The sequence below is a fragment of the Scleropages formosus genome, chromosome 3 (genome assembly GCF_900964775.1).
Source record: "Scleropages formosus chromosome 3, fSclFor1.1, whole genome shotgun sequence".
NCBI lineage: Eukaryota > Metazoa > Chordata > Actinopteri > Osteoglossiformes > Osteoglossidae > Scleropages > Scleropages formosus.
Genome location: NC_041808.1, coordinates 15,146,718 through 15,167,669, shown reverse-complemented (window position 1 = coordinate 15,167,669; position 20,952 = coordinate 15,146,718). Strand labels below are relative to the sequence as shown.

General features: G+C 41.1%; 1 protein-coding gene across 1 annotated transcript; it reads left to right on the top strand.

Moving 5' to 3' along the window:
* The first annotated feature begins 4,504 nt into the window (after nt 1-4,504).
* On the top strand, nt 4,505-20,445 carry znhit6 (zinc finger HIT-type containing 6). The gene is made up of 10 exons (XM_018753139.2): nt 4,505-4,707; nt 5,601-5,666; nt 5,867-5,973; nt 6,050-6,135; nt 7,757-7,860; nt 13,160-13,228; nt 13,494-13,574; nt 15,088-15,168; nt 19,330-19,451; nt 20,240-20,445. The coding sequence occupies exons 1-10, from the start codon at nt 4,604-4,606 to the stop codon at nt 20,443-20,445; spliced, it is 1,026 nt and encodes a 341-aa protein (XP_018608655.2). The 5' UTR covers nt 4,505-4,603.
* Nucleotides 20,446-20,952: the final 507 nt, after the last annotated feature.

The following is a 20,952-nucleotide window of genomic DNA, read 5'->3' as shown; positions in this document are numbered from 1 at the left end:
TTGGGAATGACGCGTACGCTTGTCTCCGAGTTTGATCGGAAGAGTTTGCCGCATGACTGCAAGGTGGCGGCAAGGCCATTTTCTCAGCACGTTCCGGTGTATTGTTTCGGTATCCTTGGTTACTGTCCACTCACCGATTTCTTTGGAAGACATACTAGGGCTGCTTTTGAAATTCTGGTAAAGCAACAACTCTCCATGGTCGAGGCACTTTAGCTGTATGTTCTGCAGGTCCTTCGCAGATGCCGGCAGGAATGCCTTGAACTAGGGAACAGTGCGCTTCGCATGAAAACCCTTCAGTCTGCACCATGCTTTAAACACTCATGCATGTGTCCATCCAACCACGTTCAGTAGCTGCCTGTCCGGTGTAATGATGACGTATCATGGTGGAGACTAAGGGGTTGCTCCGCCCCCTCGATGCTGGCTCCCGGGCGCGCAGGCTGATTTACTTGGCCGTGTACACCTTTTGTGCCTCGCACGTTTTGGAGATTGCTTTAATGTTGGTTATTTTATTGTAAGGACAGCTGTGGGAAATATGTTATCCATAGTTGCCTACAAGATATTAAAAAGAAGAGCGTCCTTTTGTCCGTGTCCATCTGGATTTATATAATTTTACGCCTTTCTGGAATCCACGTGAGGATCTGGGCTAACTCATTAGCTTAGCCGGATCGTTACACCGGGCCTAGAGGCGCCCAGAATGGTTCGTTGGAGACCGACCCCAGAAAGCCCCACAAAATCACACTTTACGGACAACAGAGCCTCCTGATCATCGTGCGTTTGATTGTGGCAGAAGTCTGCTGTGCCCAGAGAACACGCACGCAAACGCAGGGAGAACCCGCAAACTGCACTATACACCAGAGACCTGACTCGGCCTTCAAACCCCGACGCTGCGAGGAGGCAGAACCCACTGAGTCACCACGCTGCATGCAGCTTTAAAAACAAACAATACAAAAATGCATTGCTGGAGGTCTATTCTTTTTATGTTTTTAATTCTTCCCTTTACTCGCGAAGTAGCATTTGCAGAAACGCGTGCGAGTAGTGCCTTCAGAGGACAGCTATGGATTCCTCTGGAAGAAAAACAGATGAGGATGGGGCAAATTTCCTGGAAAAACATGGGGATGCTTTATAACAGTAGAAAACAGTGGCAGTGAACAGGCCAAATGCTCTACACCTCAGCGTGGCTTTCTAGATTGAATGGTTGAGTTGTGTTGGTCCTACATTTTACATTTATTCACTTAGCAGATGCTTTTCTCCAAAGCAACTTACAATGGATACTATGTAGTGTTATCAGGCCACCCACCTCATTCACCAAGGTGACTTACACTGCTAGATGCACTACTTGCAATGGGTCACTCATCCAGATACATCAGTGGAGCACACTATGGGTGAACCTGAACAGCATGTCTTTGGACTGTGGGAGGAAACCAGAGCACCCCCCACACAGACAGAACATGCAAACTCCACACAGACTGAGCATCGATCAAACCCACATTCTCTCGCACCACTCAGGAGCTGTGAGACAGTAGCGCTACTTGCTGTGCCACAGAGATATTACGGTAATATGTGGGACAAGGGTGAGTAATTGCTATTCCCAACCTTTATAAATAAAGAATAAACAGAGAACATATCTCCAGAAGACAGCAACTTGAGGAATGAGCAGTGGGGTACAGCCACTTCAGCCCTGCTGCCCGCAACTGCGGTAGTATCCTTCAGCACGGTACTCAACTAGAACTGCTCCCCACTGTACATATGGGTTAAAAACCGTCAATTGCTTTGGATTAAAAAAAAAATGCAGTGAAGTGATAAAGAGAAAAATACTACTCATGGTTTTCTATTATAATAGATTTAGTTGTAGGAAGTCATGGTTATGTAAAAAAAAAAAAAAAAAAAAAGGATGAAACTATTTAAACGATTTACATGATTACGATGTTTTAAAATATATTCATGTGTCCTAGTAAAGAATTTCATTGTGATTGAAAAAGTCTACCTCCTCCGGTATTGGGAACGCTGAAAAAAAGGATATACAGGCCATGTTCACATACATTCTTTCTATGCAGAGCGCATATAGTCACTTTTTGTAGTCATTTATCTTCACAGAAATGAAAAAACACAAGTTTTATTATAGTTTTACTTATACATCTATCATTATGTGCTGCACATTTTTAGAGAACATTTTAAATCAGCAACTTTTGTAAATATTCTGTACTTTGGAATGACATCAAAGAAGCATTAAGGCTTTAAATATGATATGCACTGATACAATGCTTAAGTTTTAACTTAAGAAAATCCTAAATGCATCTATGCATTTTGGAATAAACCCATCTGTACTTGATGAATGATTCTGCTGACAGAATATTTCTGGAAATGAGTACAGGCTTCATAAGAAACAGATGCTGCCATAAGCTTAATAAAAAAAGAGAATACTCTTCATTGTATAAATACTCATTGTTTTAGAATGTACTTGAAAACTTTATTTCAAGTTATTCCAGTTACTTTGTGGCTGGAACATTGAGAATTATGTTTTCTAAATTTTTAGGTTGCTCTTTACAACAATGTTAACGTTCCAGGTACGGTTTTGTCCACGTCCACTAATTTTGCATAGCCGAGTAAGTGAATTTTTAATATTCTTCATCACTCTCACTTGGAATAACTTTGTTAAAGCTATGGAAAAGATCTGATTATGACACGATTACAAATGAAATCAAATTTATGCTTGCAGATTATGATATTTCTTGACGTTAAACTCGAAATAATAATCGCGATGCTCTGTGCATAGATATGTTTTTCATGGTCCTAAAAAGTTACGTTCACTTCAGATCTCTTGTTCTGATGTCCAGCTAAACAAAAAATAACCCAGTATGAATGCACCAACTAAATGCTTCTTTGTGTTCACACAGATAATGTGTTCCTTATTACATCTGACCAATAAATGAATTAGAGGCGTCTCCAGGAACCATCGTGCTTCCTGGAAAGAGTTGCTGAAATGACCAGGTATGACCAGATGGTCTCAGTTTGCCTGATGGACATTGTTTCATCCTGTCCCGAAACCAAAATACTGACCGTGGTGATACTGTGCAATAAGGAAATGGGCCGACACATGACACGTATCCATCGCAGTTATTCTATAGCAAGATTTAAGATAATGTTGGGCCCTCCTTTTTCAGACATTTCCCTGATCTTACTCCGGGAAGCGTCTGTGTGTTGGCTGAAGCTCCTGAACTCCTGCCATGGAAACAATGGAAAAAGAAGTTACTATTTTTCCCAGTCCGCTTCTGACCTTCCCGCAAGCGCTGACTCTGCTGTAGTGCCCGTCAGTTGCACGGCAGCTTGTCAGCCCTTCTATGTGTGAAAGTCCTTTTACGTACAGCTGTCTTCGGATGATCTAATGGTCTTCTGAAAAATTCGGCCACTCATTGAGCAAACGCTTTTCTCCAGTCACATACAGTGATTAACTAGAATTTGTTTGACACCTTTATCCAAGTTGATTTGCTGTGCTACATACATTACACTAATCTCCTTAAAAATCATACTCCCGTCGATAGAGCAGAGCAATATAATCCACGCGCAGCTGGCGATTCAAAGTCACCAATTCACCTGAAACAGGTCTTTACATTCATTCATTTAGCTGATGCTTTTCTCCAAAGCAAGTGACAGTGGTAAGGTACCTGACAATTATTTACTCATTTACACAGATGGGTAATTTTACTGGAGTGATTTTTTCAGGATAAGTACCTTGCTCAAGGGTATAACAGCCAAAGGCCAGGACTGCACCTGTGTGACCTTTGGGTCTGCAGGCAGCAGTTCTAACCCCAACTCCCAGCTGTCCCTCCCTGTCTTTGGGAGGAAACCCACATAATCTGGAGCGAACACTCAATACCACACCGACTCTGAGCGGGAATCGAACCCGTGTTTGAACGCAGAGCCTAGGAAAGTAAAGGCAGTGCTACCTGGTCGTGCTTCCTGTACTAGTAAGTGAAGTTTTACCGTTGCTATTATTATTATTTTTATTTTTTATAGAGCGCTCTTCTCACGCAGTGACACAGAGCGCTTTAACACAGGCATACAGCAAGAAAAATTGATACAAAGAAGACAGTCAACTAATGGCTACCACAATGAAGAACTTATTATAGGGCTATAAGTATAAGTATACCTACTGGCCACCGGGGAAAGGAACAAAAACTCCCAACTGGAAGTTCAGGGAGAAAAAATCTTGTAAATAAAAAAATATTAGCAAAAAATACGTGACATTAATTTAATTTAAGAAAACATGTAAACTGGGGGACTGTTACAGAATTACAGTACATTGTCGTGACAACAAAATAATTTAAACTGCTAATTTACTGTGTACCACATCCTTCTACTCTACTCTACTCTACTCTACTCTATTCTACTCTATTCTACCCAAGTCCCCGTAGCGCGTCCCGGATTGTAGACAAACCGTTGCTTGGCAACGACGGTGAGCGACTGTCGTGTGTCGTAATTTGAGCGCTAAACTGGAACACGGCAGTCGTTGCACGTGAGCCGCTGGTGGTGTTTCCCTCGCTGGAGTTTGGTGTTTGTGGTCCTGTTCTTTAGTAAAATTGTGTATTGTTTATTTCGTACGAACATGTTGGCGGTGGAAAGTGCGACGGACGCCAGTGAGGTGAAGCACACCGGCAGCCCCGGCGTAGAAGAAACACGCGGAAAGAAAAGGAAAATATCACTGCAGAGGTAAGTTACGAGACACGTCCGTCGTAACTTACGTAAGCAGCGAAACGCAGCACGAGACGAGACGTCTCGTCTCGTGCTGCGTTCCGCTGCTTACGACGATGTGTCTCGTGAAGTAATAGTATTGACTCTACGGACGGTAGCCACAGTAAAACTGGTGTCATTTTTGTTAATTCAGGCCGATATTATCATATCTGAAATGTAAATCTACGCTCAGCACGGAAATGTGACGGTGAACGTGTTGGTGGCATGAGTTATAATACAGAAAAAGTTATTTAAAAGGGACTAAAAAATGTGCATTAGCCTATTAGCTAGCGTGGGCAGCTGCTGCTTGGAGGCCAAGGTCACACACCGTCTGTTCCCACCTCCTCCAGTACCTGCCTTGGCTTGGCTTCAGCAAGGTACTTACTTACCAAAATTGTTCCAGTACAATTACCCAGCTGAATGCCTGGTAAATATAGTTGTAAAAAGTAGCTTGAGCCTTGACATTCAATTGTAAGTCACTTTGGAAAAAAATAATAAATATATGTGTCTTTACATCATGACAGGCTGCATGATCTAATGTGTAGATTTGAAGGCACTGGAATTGGCTAGAACCCAATATGTGTTTAAATCCAAGGTGACATGATGCAGAAATAGTTGGTGTGGACTGAAAGATAATGTCAGGCAGTACGAAACTCAGCACGTCACGTTTGATTTCTGTTAATTATCGTGTAATATTGTATTAATTATTTATTGTAGATTGTATACATGGCTTAGCCATGATTTTTACTTTTTGTCCTTTCTGTGTTAAGAGCTATTAGTTCATTGTTCTGCAGAAATCAGTGGAAAAATTGTTATACTTGTTTGAACTGATTGTGTAATAGTTTGCACTTTTTTTTTTTGCTTCCGCACAGCTGTGAAGCCTGCGGTACCGAAGAAGCAAAATACAGGTGTCCAGCTTGCTTGAAACACTCCTGCAGGTAAAACGCTGCAGAAACATTCCTGCAATTCAGTACACAGCAAAGGACATGCACTGTAAATTAAAGATCTGCTGCATAAATTTCATAGTAGGAAGCCATAGACTGTTTAAACCAGGGGAGATATTTTTGTGTCTGTTTTTGACTGTACATTTGTACCAAATACAGCGTTTTATGAAATATCCTGTGTTTCTATTTCCAAGCCTGTTCTGTGTCAAGAAACATAAATCAGAATCTGGATGTACAGGAGCTCGGGATAAGACTGCCTTCGCGCCCATATCCAAGTTCGATGAAATGAATATGCTCAGTGGTAAGACCCTGTTAATTTTTATGCTCTTACCTCTGTGTGACTTCGTGGCATTTTACACTAAACTTCTTCTATTCAGATTATAGGTTTCTGGAGGATACTGCAAGAGTAGCAGACAGTGTTAGCAGGGATTTTGGCCATCTGCCACACCACAGGAGCCAGAAAGTGGGTATTTCCTTGTAACTTGTTTCTGTCTGGTGCTGTCTGAGGTGTCTCCTTCATTTATAATGGAGTGATAGTTCAAAACAGCCGGTCTGAAGTGGGCTTTGTGGGAACAGTGAACCATGAGAACTGACTTTTGAAACAATCGCTGAATGTGATAAATAATATGGCAAAAAACATGGTGATGTTTCTAAATTGCACACTGTGAACTCTTGTTAAGCAGTGTTTGCTTTACTATTATAGTCACTCTGCTTGTAATGATTGGTCTAGCTATGTAATCGTGTTGTTTATGTTTTTTTAATTTGAATATACAGGCAGTCCCCGAATTATGAACAAGTTCCGTGTCCTCAGTCCGTCTTTAAGCCGGATTTTAACGTAAGTCGGAGCGGTTAGGTACGGTGGGTATCTAATGTCAGTTTGTCGAATGTTTGTCTTAGTATAAAGTATGTCGTGTACCTTTCTATGCATAAAAAAATTACAGAAACACTTCCAGATACACTAAAACATCCTGAATATAACAATACAGTAATAATAATAATAGTGTAATGATGTAATGACGACATAATGACATGTACGTCGCTTTGGAGATAAGTGTCTGCTAAATGAATAAATGTAGTAGTGGTAGTAATAATAATAAATGTAACTACAGTATTTATGATAGACAAAGAGAAAATAATTAATGCTACTACTGAGATGATGAATAGAGGACACGGAGGAGACTGGACCCAAGTGAAGGATCATTTTCAGAATCAAAGGACTAGTCATGTTCTCATGGTCGGGGATGGGCGAATGGTCGGTCAGAGGCGAGGATCCGAAATTGGGGTCGGGGGACAAGGCAGGCAGTCCTTATCAAAGAGATGTGGAACAGGACTGGGGAACGATAAGGGACAGGACTTGGAAGAGCAAAGGTTTGAGAACGTGGGGGATGTCTGGAGTGAGATTCTGCGACTGGGAAGAAGTGTCTTTTGTAGCTGAGTGCTCTCTCAGCAAGACAGAGAGAGACAGTGTTTGTGTGTGTGCGCGCACACATGCAAAACATAGAAGAAACTTTGTTTCCTTTTTCCATTCACTTTTGCTTTATTATATACTCTTTAGTTTCAGTCGTGATAGTTTCCTTTTTCTTGGATGCATCACCATCGCATGCATCACATTTAGACTTTGGTGCCATGCTTAGGAGGATAAAAACAAAAGAATTAAAGCCAAATACAGTAACACACTGTAACACACAGACACTGTTAACAGGAAAAGAAGGAAGTCTGTCCTACCTCAGGATCACACGCCCCCCGCACGAGCCGACAAACCACTGTAGACGCGCAATGTTTTGATGCGCTTCGCAAAGTAGTGCCCGTTTATTATTACAAACTATTTTATATACAGTGACTCAAATTTTTAATAAAATAGGCTTAATTATGAAGTTTTCATTTGATTGTTACTTAAGGGTGACAAATCAACTTCCGGTCAACCAGGGCGTGGTTCGTAAGTGCGGGCTGTACGTAAGTCGGACATTCTTAACTCGGGGACTGCCTCTAATTAAAAATAATTAAAACATCAATGCTATGTCACTCACTATAACAGTTGTTATCCTAAAGTTTTAATTGGTTTCTGCTTGGTCTTTATTTAATAGGTCAGGATAATGAAACGAGCTGCCTACAAATTCAGCATGGAGCTGAAGTTTCTCCCAAATGGGTTTACAAAGAGACGAGAGAACTCCACATTCTTCCAGAAAGGGTACTGGTTTTATTCCTTACACTGGGAATGGTACATTATATTCATTTGAACTTTTTGAAATTTAGATTTTTGTATTAGATAGATCCATTCTTCTTAGGGGCAGCCAGCTTCTTACTCATAGAGTGCAGAGTGTGTGTGGTGTTTTGGGGTTTTTGTCTGGGCTGTGGCCTGTTCATCTCAGCAGTTTTTAATTTTTGTAATGTAATCCTTCCATGGATTGAATGGTGGTTAAATACACATGGCTGCAGCTGGAAAGTTGCTGGTTGAAATGTTGGGAAGGGTTTGCCAATGTTAAGTTCAGTATTCAGGCTTCTTTCACTAAATTTGTTCCAGTGAAAATATCCACCTTTATAAGTGAGGTGAATTATAAGTCTTCTTGGACAATAAGTGGTAGTAAAGTGACAACATTCAGGGTCTTTTTCTTAGGGCAAAGCATTTTGTAATTCTTATAGAAAAACAGTTTGCTCAGAATTTGTCCCAGAGCTCTCCGGAATGATAGCCAGCAAAAGTTATTTTTTTACTGAAAAGGAATGAACAGAATCATGCATAGCATGTAATTTCAGATACAAATGCTAAATTGACCCCATTTTATGTGTAGAGCAGCATGTGTGTCTTATATTTCAATGTGCAATTTTTGTCTAAAAGAATCTTGAGCATCAGCATGTTCATAGTTCCTCATCATATTGCGTGAGCCAGGGGGCATGAAACCTTGTCAGATATTGGGGGTCGCAAAGAGTATTCTCAGTGGCGTTATACAGTTACTGGGGGAATATTATACTTGTTTGAACATGGTAGTAGAAATGTCCCTTGTTTCACCCTGTTACTTCTATTTTGTGACTGGTGTGTTGAGATTTATTGATGGTGACTGGTATCCTGGGTTTGCCACAGGGTGTCACTCTTGCCAAGTGTATTTTGAGACACTTGTGTCTTCTGCTTGGGACATCTGTCCGTGTAAAACTCATGCTCATCCAGTGTCTCGTGGGTCTTAACATATGGTTTAAATATCGAAAATGTTGGCACCCGTTTTAGTTGTATGGCTTACTTTAAAAAAGAAATTAGTTGTAGACATGTGAGCAACGCAGGTGTTCTTTCCATAAATACTAACAAGCAATTGGCTCATCCTCAAACTGATCACTGGTCTGCATCTGTGCGTTTTTTTTTAGTTAGAGTTATCTTAATTATCTGTTGCTTATATTATTACCGAGTCCCCATTGCTTATTTGTGTATAGTGTGTACATTCAGCACTTGCAGCAAAATGTTTCTCCTAAATATATATTTTATATACCAATAAAAGTTTTTGGTCAATTAAAAGTTCAAGTTGATAATTTAGCTGTTTGATTGGCATTTTGTATCTCCTCTGAATGATAAAGTAGTCGTATTACATTTTTTTTGTCAAAGTCTAAAATTGTGTGTTCACTGAATAGGTTACAGAAAAGGAAAGGTAGCAGAGCATGAACTTCAGACTTATTGTCATCTTGTAAAGTACTATATCGAACACAGACGGCCCGCCGATATTCCAGCAGCTGTAAGACATCTGAAATGCTCTCTGACTGAAGTGACCACTAAAGTGCACGTAATGGAAGTGGCTTCAGTGTTCAAGTGATCCATCTGCAGCTCAGCCATACATGTTTCTGTATTTTCCACTTCTCAGAGGCCTGGCTGGCCCTTGCGTTATCGTCAGTGTTACGATATCAACTCGTAGTTCAAGCGTCATGGAGTAAACATTGTAGAATACTTCAACTGGCTTAATCTTTGCCATTATACTGGTGGCTTCTTTTTCTGCATTTAAAGAATTCCTGTCTAATGGAGACTTTCTTCCCTGTCCAGTCCTTTCCAGAGTGATGCTCCTTCTATGGACAAAAATGTGATTTTCTCCAGAATGTAAGATGAAGGGAGATAAGTGGCCATGTTTAAAGATGACACGATATCAGCAGTCCGATCGTGTTGGTTTGCTTCCATAAAATTCCTCACCTGCCCTGATAAATCAGACATCTTGCACTCAAGACACTGGGCAAAGCTTGTAGCTTGTTGCATGCCTTTTCTAATGTTATGCCTCATAAATGATTGCGGGGGTTGGTTAAAGTTTTTGATGGCATCTTGCACCGAAAGCATATAAGAGATTAGCGAGGGAAAATGTATCAGAATGTACAAAGTACAATATATAAAAAGCAGATGTTTTGGCTCCAGTGTCTGCAGATGGTTAGCAACATATTCATGACACGTATTGGCGCTGCCAAAGAAAGAGATAATTGTTGGCGGCTGGGTTCTGAAGTTTTTATGCTTGGCTCAGCGGGCTGGGGCACGGGTGTTTTGAATGAATCCTAGCATATTTTCCTCTTGATTCCAAGTTGGGAATAGGACACATACACAATAGGGCTTTGCCTCCAAGTAACAGCTGTCAATTAAACACCAGGTACAGCCTTACCTTTACAGTACCATGGATGAATATATTTGCCTAGTCCCCCCCCCCCCCCCACCTTGCATTCGGTGAACCATTTTCAGCAGGAATAAAACTGACATCTTTTTAGCTCTTCTGCATCAGTTCCCAGAGATTTAGGATACTTGAAGGTTGCTTTAGCTTTTACAATTCTGTCCAGATAATCCAGTGCAAGTATTGCCCAGGTTACCCACATTTACTCACACTTTTTTTTTATTGGTACTGTATTTACAGGCAGTGAATTTGCATGTTTTCTTTAATATCTTACTAACATCTCTATTGTAATAGTCTTAATGCTAATAAATGCTTTGAGTCTCACTGTAAAATGAACTCCGGGTTACGTGCTTTTGCCAGATCCATCTCTGTGTAGCTAGCAATCGCTAAGATGGGAAAGCCAATGTTCCACCTGTCTCCCAGTAGAGCTGTTGAAGTGCATCTGGGATAATGGACCAAAACTTAGAAGTACTGTCTCAAGTCTTTCCTGTCAATCTCCATGTTCCTCCTTCTTTCCCTTGTGTTGGCCTCATTTTCTGTAGAGTCTTTGTACACACCTTGTGAAAGTAACATTGTCCAGCACACATGGGAAGGGGAGAAGTTGCGTTTTATGCTGAAGCAGTTCCGGTTCAGTTAACTTGGCTTCCTCAACATGTACCCTGCAAAGGGCAGGCCTTTTAATTCCCTGTGCAAAATAAACAAATACAAGCACACATCATGCTTTTGACAGAAACATTTGAATGTCAGTTAGGAAAGCTTTGCTCAATACCCAGAAAGTGGTTAGCTTTCCAACTAATGCAGTAGGGTTAATTACAGACTTGAGATTGCAAGTCATTCATCACCATGCTGTCTGCTGCCTTATATATCTGCTTGGAACAACAGTCACACCTTTATTATTCCTCTGTAATTGAGGTCAGCTGTTTGGAATCCCTTTGCGAATATTTTGACGTACAACGTCTCGATTTGTGACACGGTTCTCAGAAACTGAAGCTGATTTGCGTCAAAAGACTTCCAGGGTAATGACTTGGTGGTTGAATTAGACCGCTACTGGCTTGGTGTCAGTTGCTGCACTCTGTAATTGTAGGGAAGGTTGCTTACAGGTAGCTAATACACATTGAAAAAGTTGTGAATTGCAGTATTCTCTCTCTATATGGTTATGATGTGTTGTGGTTTGACATAAGAGAATACTAAAGTGTATCACTAAGGCATACTGTGTGTTCATCAATGGTCTTCTCTGATCCCAGTTTTTGTTTTTCTGCGTGCTTGCTTTTGGAGAATGCAGGGTTGTTGTGCTCTGAGATACCACAAGGGTTGGTGTTGTTACTTCAGCAGAAGAGAAGCTGCATACTACAGTTCTCTTTCCTGTTAAGCCAAAGCTTATGAAAGTGAATCCATTCACATTAAACAGAACAGAAGTTAGTCATAAATCATTAGCATTTGTCTTGTAAATATTTTCCCTTTCATCTCACAGGCTTGTTTTGATGTTGAATGATGTTGTGTAAAACCCATGTCCAGCGAACTCTGACCTCATCAGCGATTTCCCAAGTGTCCCAGCCATCTTTTCCCCTGAGGGGTACAGTCCCTTTTTCCATAGGAAACTGCCAAAGTGATGACCAATGTGTTCACACCTGGTGCTCCTCCTTGATTCTGTGTGCCTCTCAGCCTCCCACTCACCACTTCCTGTCTGGAGACTTGGCCAAGCTTTAGAAACCAGCTCCTAAATTCCTGAGGGATGTGAATCCAACAAGGATTTCCTTCACAAAGCTTCCTTCTGTCTATCACCATGTGTCATCTATGCGTCTGGACAAGAGTATCATCTCCAAGCAACACTACGCAACAGTTCCCAGCCATGTGCTTGATTTATGTCCACCTGCAGTTGTAACGAGAGCATCTGAGACAATCTTTACAGTGTGGCCCCGTCTGGACTATGTGACACAGGATCATGTATGCATTAATGTCCTTGAGTGTCAGTGAAGCCCAAATTGTGTTTAAATAATTACAAGACAGTGTACCATTTGTTCCTCATTAGTCCTGGAGATGTCCAAAGCTCCGCAGCAAACCAGCAACAACACATCTACCATGACAGCAGCAATACTGAGCACCCATTTCTTCAAAAAAGTGCGCAGTTAGAATGATCTGAAATGTGTTTTAAAGGGTTAAGCTTGCTTTAAAAAGAGTGAGAAATGTTGCTGTTGCTGTGTCCTCATCAAGCATTTTTTTTTTTTTCCCCTAAGAACAGGTGTATTGACTGTCTCCTTTGGATACATACATACATACATACATACTCAGCACATATGGGGCAAATTAAGGAAATAAAAATGTAAAATATTGAGGAATGGAATTACTGCAATAAAAAAAATGACAGTTAACTTTTTGACCTAAAGATTTTTTTTTTTTTTTTTTATCTGTTCTCATAAAGAACAAAAATTCAAAGTTGAAATTTTTTGTTGAATAAAAAAGGGATGTTTCTATCATTTAGAACATTAATTTGTATTTAGTGCTGGGTTTCTTTCGGGGGGTGGGGTGAAAGGATTTGCTCCACTTATCACGGTTCAACCTCAAAGTCCTTGTCCCCAACACTCTCTTGTTATCTGTCTCTGACCTTCCTGTCCCATCTTTGTCATGACTAGGTTTAAATCTGGCCCTTGTAAGATTTTTGCAATCGATGTGCTTGTGAAGGAATGAAAACAGTGTGTCATAGTCTAAACAAATAAGGTTCATAGCTGAACTGTGCAACAGTGTGTTGAGAATAAATGCACTTTAATCATGGGCTTATGTTTGTTTGCCATAGTTCATTGTAAATACTGTGGTTGTTTTTTCTTAAGCATTTGTTCATTTCTAACAGGCTGTCTTTTCTTTTGGTTACAGATTGCAGCAGTTTTTTTGGCATGTGAAGCTTCTGTTTCCACAGAGCAGCTCTGAGTACACGGAGAGAAGGTAGGCGGTGGTCTTCACCATTTCTTTTTACCAATATGTAACCTAGGAACACAATCCAAACAGCCCTAATGTTGGTAAGCCTCTGCTTTTTAGAAGCTGTAGGCAGTTGGGTTTCTTTAGGTATGATTAATTTACAGCGGTGAAGAGTCAATCACTGAAATACACATGCATTTAGTTATTTGTGGCTTTGGAGCTGCTCAGCTTCATTAATCAGGAGTGTGGATGACTAACGCGCTAGGTTCGCTTCTCTCCCTCACTCTTCCAGGGTGCCGGACAATCGAACTCTCAAGGAAATCCTCACTCCTTACATCCACCCTACTGAGTCAGAGCCAGTGAAACGACAGAAGTAAGATGCCTCTTAAGGGAAATTCAGCTCTCACTTGGCCTCAGCTGATGTTCCTGCTTCTATAATTGCCACCATTTGTGAATCCTGCTTCATTTTTTAGAGTTCTTTACTTTCTTCTGCCACCTCACTCCAGAGTAGCTATTGGAAAATGTTAAGCCAACAGGTCCCAAGCCCCAGCAGGCTCTGTGTGCCCTGCCAGTTCCCCCCAGGAGGGCTTGCCGAGTCCCGCCTCTTGCTGGGCAGCAGGTGTTGCTTTTGAAAAATGACTTAACCTAATCACGCGGAGAGGCAGAGGGGGGAAAGTGGAGCTGGGGCGGGATTCAGACCTGCCTGAGCCAGACAGTGGGACTTTCACAATAACACTACCCCTTGTTCTTCACTGTCATTAATGGATATCAGACCTTTGTGCACCTAATCCCCAGAGATGGAGGTGATTTAGATTCGATTAGGTCATTTTACTGTAGCTATTTTAAGTTGGATGCTTTATTCTTGGATAATGGAGTAAGATGCCTTATGGGTCATGATCCAGCAACCATCAACCCATTGACTTAACCACTCCATTATCTGTTTTCCGTTAGCAGAATTGTTTGCAAAAGCATTTAAGTTGCTTTGGATAATAAAGTAAAATGGCTATTCATTTAAACCTCATAAAGATGTTTCTGTTCAAGGCTGGAAGGGTCTTATCAGGCTTGTTTATATGTGGTAGTAGGTGTGCATGAGGAATTCTGAAGGAATGAAGATAGAGAGGCCGTGATTAGTCACACAACCTGTCGTTTAAATGTTTTCTGGCTGGCCTTGTTTTTTTAATATTTTTTTGTCATTTCTTTTATACAGACTGAAGACTTGTCTTAAACAACATTTTTTTTCTCTTTTATCCTGTGTAAAGGTCGTATTTTTGTTGCAGCAAGAAAGAAGAATGACAAACTAAAGTAAAAAATATCTGGCATCTTTAATGAATGTTTTTGATCATTACACGACCATTTAAATATGGTGAATATGCCAGAGTTAACAGACCCCAACAAGCGCAGGTTTCATTGGCCATGTCTTATACTCTGCCAGTGGCTGTCTTGTTTCGGCTGTGGTGCACGTTGTGTATGATAGTTTGGTTTCCCTGTCGTCTTATCCTCTGCCCGCTGCATGTTGATAACATACCTTTTCAGTCATGCACGAACGGCATTGCTTAATGTAAGCTCACATATGTTTTTACTGGTGAAGAACAATAGTCTCTTACTTTCATTGCAAAGAGGGATAATCATCACAGAACTGGTCCAGTTACTTGAAACACCACAGTTTTCAATCTGAAGAAGCAGGTAGCTTTTTGGTTTGTCACAAAAAGTCTGCAGTCGCTTAGTGTCTTCTGTACTCGTGTCAGAGGTTTTCTATCAGTATACTTCTTTAGTATAACGCCATCTGCCACGTGATATCCATGATAATGTGTGTGTGTGTGTGTGTGTGTGTGTGTGTGTGTGTGTGTGTGTGTGTGTGTGTACTGACATGCTGTCCTGCCTTTCAGGTTGAAGATGTATGTGCATGCCACTTTTGAGAATGTCTGTGTTTTCATGAAAGTGGAGAACAGAAGGTCTAATTCCCTCAGGTAAGAGGTCCATGTCCGCTCCCTGTGTAACATACTTTATGAAAATCTTTACCTTAATGCCAAATAACTGAATTTTGATGTGAACGTTCTTTTTTTGTAAACAAACATTTGGGTACTAGGTATTGTATATGCAATGTGAAGGGAGAAGTATAAACATCAAAAACAGTGCAACTTTTTTAAAGAATTATCAGTAATTGTATTTATACGATCTTGGTATAGTGTAATATTATTTACGTTCATCCGCTATCCGTAAGCGTTTGTTCACTTTAGGGTTGCAGTGGTCCAAAGCCTGTCTTGAAAACATAGGTTGTAAAGCAGGGTACAAGGTACAATCACATACATACACACATGCTGCTGGCAGAAACATGTCTTTGGAGTGTGTGAGGAAACCACCATAACTTTGGGAGAAAACTCCACATAGACTGAGCTGGATTCAAATCTAGGTCTGAACATACGACTCAGTAGCCATGAGGCACAAGTGCTACCTACTATGCCACTGAGGAGCTCTATTTGTGTACAGTGGTGCTTGACAGTCTGTGAACCCTTCAGAATTTTCTCTATTTCTACATGAATATGACCTAAAACATGATCAGATTTTCACACAGGTCCTAAAACTAGATAAAGAAAACAATTAAACAAATGAGACAAAAACATTATAATTGTTCATTTATTTATTGAGGAAAATTATCTGTTCTCTTTATTTCGTTTCTAGTTAGTTTTAGTTGCAATTGGTGTCTGCCAACAAGGTTCTTTATCTAGTTAACTGTCAAGCACCACTGTACATCTGTAGTAACATAAGGTGGTGTTTACAGGAACAGTTCTACATACGTTTTAAATAAAGCGCCTATTGTTGGTTTGATGGCATAATGACAACCCAACGTTTATCAGTTCTGATTCAAATGATGGTATATGAATGTAGCATCATGAAATTTGAAATAAGACTGGAATTCAGTTGTTCATAATCATGCATACATATTGTTTTATTTGGCATATGTTCCCCTGTATCATAGTGGTGGGAAGTATTTCAGTAATATACAAATGATCAGCAATAAAAATGCCATGTAACATTGTATCCAGTGAATTTGTACCTGAAAACAGTGTTACTGCAGTGACTTCACATCAGTGAGAAAGCCTTCATAGGTTTGCGATGAGGAGGAAGCGAGTGAGGCTTCTACTGTAATTGTTGGCCTGGGAATGTGGTCAATAACAAGGCCGCAGCCTGACACAGCTGTCTGAACAGGTCTCACCCAGGGAAGCTGGCCACACCCAATCTATCAAAATTAGTCACCCCATGAACTCAAACCCATCGTAGTTTGCATGATTCTGTCTTTGCTGTCATCTGATGCTGGGAGTAGCTCCCCTGCATGCCAGCTATTTGTTGTTTTCAAGGTGGTGACATCTTGCTGACCCGTGACCTTTCGAAATCAAAAGATATATTTAGTACATACGAGCCCCTAAAGTGTAACTAGCAGTCAGAGGGACACTTAACCTGAAGCTCTCTCTCTTTTACCTACTTTTTATAGAGGGCAGAGTTTTAGCCTTGGAAAATTACAACCAACAGATACAGTAGCGAGGATGCTGACAGAAATTGAGCAATCACTTTAGAATTTTTTTTTTTCCTCCTCTTTGGGCGGAGAAAGAACGAGGTCATAAGTTAAACGTGGTTTATTTTGACACTGGTGACTATTGTTTTAGACAGTGGATCTGTAGGATGGTTTGACTGTTCTCTCTGGTATGGTCATATAAAACAGCATATGCAATCCTGTAGGATGCAAGTCATATGAAAGAGAAGGCTTTTAGTTCACTTCACTTATCTATTGTTCATCAAACCTTACATAAACTTTAACCAACTGTTTTTACATCTCATACTGTTCACCTTCAGACAGGCAGCTAGCTGTTTAGATTACTACTTTCTGTTCCTAAACAAGAGATAATGACCTTTCAGAATGATCTACATTCATTTACCTAATGTTCTTCTCAAAATCAGTTTACACTGCTGGGTAATTTTGATTTGAAGCAATTCAGTAGGTAGGTGCCTTGATCAAGGGTATTCCAGCAGGAGGCGGGATTTGAACCTGTGTCCTTTGAATGCAAGACAGCAGCTTTAACCACTGTGCTATCTGATTAAATAAGTGTCCTCATGAGCACGTATAGCACTGGAAAGACGGAACGAGGGCAGTGTCTGAAAATGTAGTAAAAGATAAAGGCTGTTGCTTCACAAGACTGAGAAATCGTGTGTATGTTCTTGTCTGTGCCCACGCAAAAAGTGGGTAGAGACTTGCCAGATTTGATGGCGTTTGTTGTGTATGTTTGCGATGTGGACCTCAAGCATGGGCAACCTGGCCCAAGGAGGGATTACCTCATATCAAATAGGTACAGTTGCATAACACTCCTGTGCCGGAACCCCAAAAAAGAGCAGCAAGCAACCTCTTGCCTTTCAGTGCCGCACGTCTGTCAGGAAAGCAGCTGTAAGTCTTTTACCCTGTTCTGCCTTCTACTGGAAATGGAGCTGTGGCTTTTTGTAGGTTATACAGAACCAACACTCAGAGTAATGTTCTTGTCTGTATTCCTGCTTGTGCTAGTTAACTGTCACAGAGCGATCAAGACCCGATGTGTTCAAAGAGGAAAGGGGAAGGTCCAGAGAAGAGTATTTATTAATAAAGAAAACAAGCTTGCTGTGTCTTTTATTCCAACAGAAATAAACGGCAAGCTGGTTACAAAGCCCCTCTGCTCCCTTCCCAGCACCACAGCCGGCTATTACAGCCACCAGCCTCACAAGATCAGGCTCTCGGGCGGTGTGGTTATGGTCTGCCAGGTTACGTTCAGGTCCCATGCAGCCAGCGCTCAGCCGCCGTGCCCTTTGAAAGGCTCCAGACAAGGGAGAGCTTGTTGCTCTCGCGGTCCAAGGTTCCAGAGTCGCAGAGCTCACCCGGTGTTGACTTTCTGACAAACGTCTGGTGAACGTACGTGAATGTGAGACGCACTGTTCTGACCAGAGCTGCGTCAGCTAGTTAACAGGCACGTATCAGAACCCAGGAAGAGGGCCGGCTTGACGTCTTCGTCTTTTCATTCAGTATTATTTGTTCTGTAGTTTTTTTTTTTTTTTTTTTTTTTTTTTTTTTTTTTTTAATTTATTTAAAAAACCTGAAAATGTTGGTCTTCCTGCAGTTCTGCAGCATGAAAGCAGTGGGTTGAAATTCATGTGCATTAAAAGTTGTTTAAATATGTTTTTTTGGTAATTTTTTTTTAAATTTTATTTTCTCACTTATGTAGGCCGGATATCACAAGTATCAGCGTTTATGACCTTCTGCGGAAAAAAAACTTTGGCCTGTATGCATTGCGCAGTATCCTTAGCAGTCGTCATCTACAGGGCGCTGTTGTTGCAGAGAAACAAACCGTGGTACAACATCACCATAGCTACGACACAATTCCCAAGGTCCCTGAAGATACCACAAACACAATAGATAATTGTCAAGGAAAACAAAACGGAAAGCCCAGGAGACATCTGTCGTGTTGACCCTGCAGTAGGACACCATACACATAACAGATGCAGGAAGAGGGAGCGCTGCCAGCGCATTTCATGGCCAGCTTGCAAATACAAGATGAATGGTCTCGCTCGGCTAGGCTTCTCTGCTTCGCATTGGCCTGCGTGCAAGACGGAGCACAAAGAGACTGCAGGGGCCTTTTCTTAGCAGAGAGTTTTAGTTGGAACTGGCGTCTGCCAACAAGGTTATTTGTCTTTATGACATGAGACCTCACACCAGGGAAATCGCAGGCAAGAAGAAGCCATCGCTGTGCCTGTCCAGCACCCCCTCTCAGATCGCCGTCTGAGGAAATGCCAGGATAACCGCTGCAAAGTTGTGGGTGAAAATATGATGCTTCTTAGCTCCAGAGAACATTCTAACCTATTTAGGATTCTTCAGCATCACATCTGGTCCCTGTGCTATGTTTGGAGTAATATTAGGGCACTCAAGTGAAAATCCTGTGGTGAAAGCACGAGATGCTGCCGTGCTAAACATATCTTCTTTTTCCGTGCATATCTCCTCTCAGGTAGTATTAATGTCATGACAAGCTTTCAAGTCAGGAATTCAGAATGCAGCCAGTTTGCATGAGTTTCTGTTTTAAAATGTCAAAATGTAGTCGTTTTTTTGTAAACTCCAGGTACCATGAGCTTAGTCTCCTGGAAACGCTTCAAGACAACCTGAGGAACAAGACGATCATTGAGTATCCAGTGCTGCATGTCGTACTGAGCGATCACGCCCAAAACTATGTTCTTGAGCAAGGTAAAATGCCATACATTCACTTCAGCTTATTTTGAGTCAACATTCCTTGTCTAGAGGCAGGTGTCCGGTTTATGGGGGAGGGAGCTTTGCTTTTACTGCAGTGATAGGCGCCTGTAAATGCTGCAGGGACACATCCCAAAGGCTGCTCCTGTCACTAACATCCTTGCCCTCCCTGGCACTGACAGGGCTCTCTCAGCTCATGGAGAAGTAAGCCTGAGATGTTACGCAAGATCGTAGTTCTTGTGCTCAGCCGTGCATTTCATATACATGAAAACATTAAATCGTGTCTCGAAAAGTGTAAATGATTGTAGTGAAAATGCTAGACTGCTTCAAAGAAAAGAATACTTTTTGTTCAGCCAGTTTCTCCCACTGGCTTTCTCAGCTCTGCCAGAATTGGGATCAAAGACTAGAGATGATGTAAACACTACCTTTTGCCTCATTTACTCAGTTGTTTTCATTCTGTCTATATGAATGCAAAAAACACAGTAATTATGATGTCAAACGAAACCAGCACTGAGAATGCAATTTCAGTAGAATTTTAATATTTTGTTTTTTCTTTTTTTTTTTTTTTTTTTTTCTTTTTTCAAGGTACTTTTCCTACCCATTTTTGAGAGACCAGTTTATGTAATCACTGTTACACAATATCCTTGCTAGGCTGCCAGGGACGTATCAGTCAGCAGTCATACAACAGGTCATTACAAATTGGAATAAATCTCTGGCATGGCAGTGGCACTCCTACACTTGGCTGTCAATCTCTGTCCCAGTAAATGCCCTCCTTGTTTCAACAGAGGCAGCAGATCGAGGCCCTGGGGTAGTTGAGGTGAGGGAGGTTTTTGTGGAAACCAGGACTGAAGAATCAAAGACAGTGCCAACAAAAGACGACGATGATGATGATGATGATGATATTGAGGAAGGAGAAATCCGTGACGATGACGATGAGCACAGCGATCACAGAGGTGACCTGGCAGATAATAGTAGTAATGGTAAAGACTGATACCACCACCCCCCCCCCCCCCCCTTTTTTTTTCTTTCTTTTTTTTTTTTTTTTAGAAAAAAAAAAACTGACATGTACCAGTAATTTCCCTTGAACCGTTTGTGGTTTTTAAATAAGTTTAATATTTGCATTTAGCTATGTATTTTTATATGTGAAGTTGTGAGAAATGAATCGTTGCAGCATGCATGAGTCTTCAGATTTAGCCTCGGTATGAATGACCTTGTGGGAGAGCAGAGTGAAGCAACTGTGAGAGATTTGGCTCGCTGGAGCCTTGTTAACTTTAGTCAGGAAGGGAAGTGACATTTTGTACACAGTGGACTTAATATGTTCAGGAGTGAGAAATTGTTGTGTTTAGAAAGGCACTGCCATTGTTATTACTGCTGAACTGGAAATTTATTGCATAAATACTCAAACTTTCTTCTTCCACATGGTTACATTTGTGCCCTTGGTGTGATTTATATTGAACACTGCGATTTTTGTTTCTATAATCTGGCTTCTTAGTTCCGA

What these genes read in the sequence shown, in the direction of transcription:
- znhit6 (XM_018753139.2), top strand. Translation starts at nt 4,604, where the DNA reads ATGTTGGCGGTGGAAAGTGCGACGGACGCCAGTGAGGTGAAGCACACC. An exon ending in TGCTTGAAACACTCCTGCAG is followed by an intron (nt 5,667 to 5,866) that starts GTAAAACGCTGC and finishes TCTATTTCCAAG; the next exon opens with CCTGTTCTGTGTCAAGAAAC. An exon ending in GAGCCAGTGAAACGACAGAA is followed by an intron (nt 13,575 to 15,087) that starts GTAAGATGCCTC and finishes CCTGCCTTTCAG; the next exon opens with GTTGAAGATGTATGTGCATG.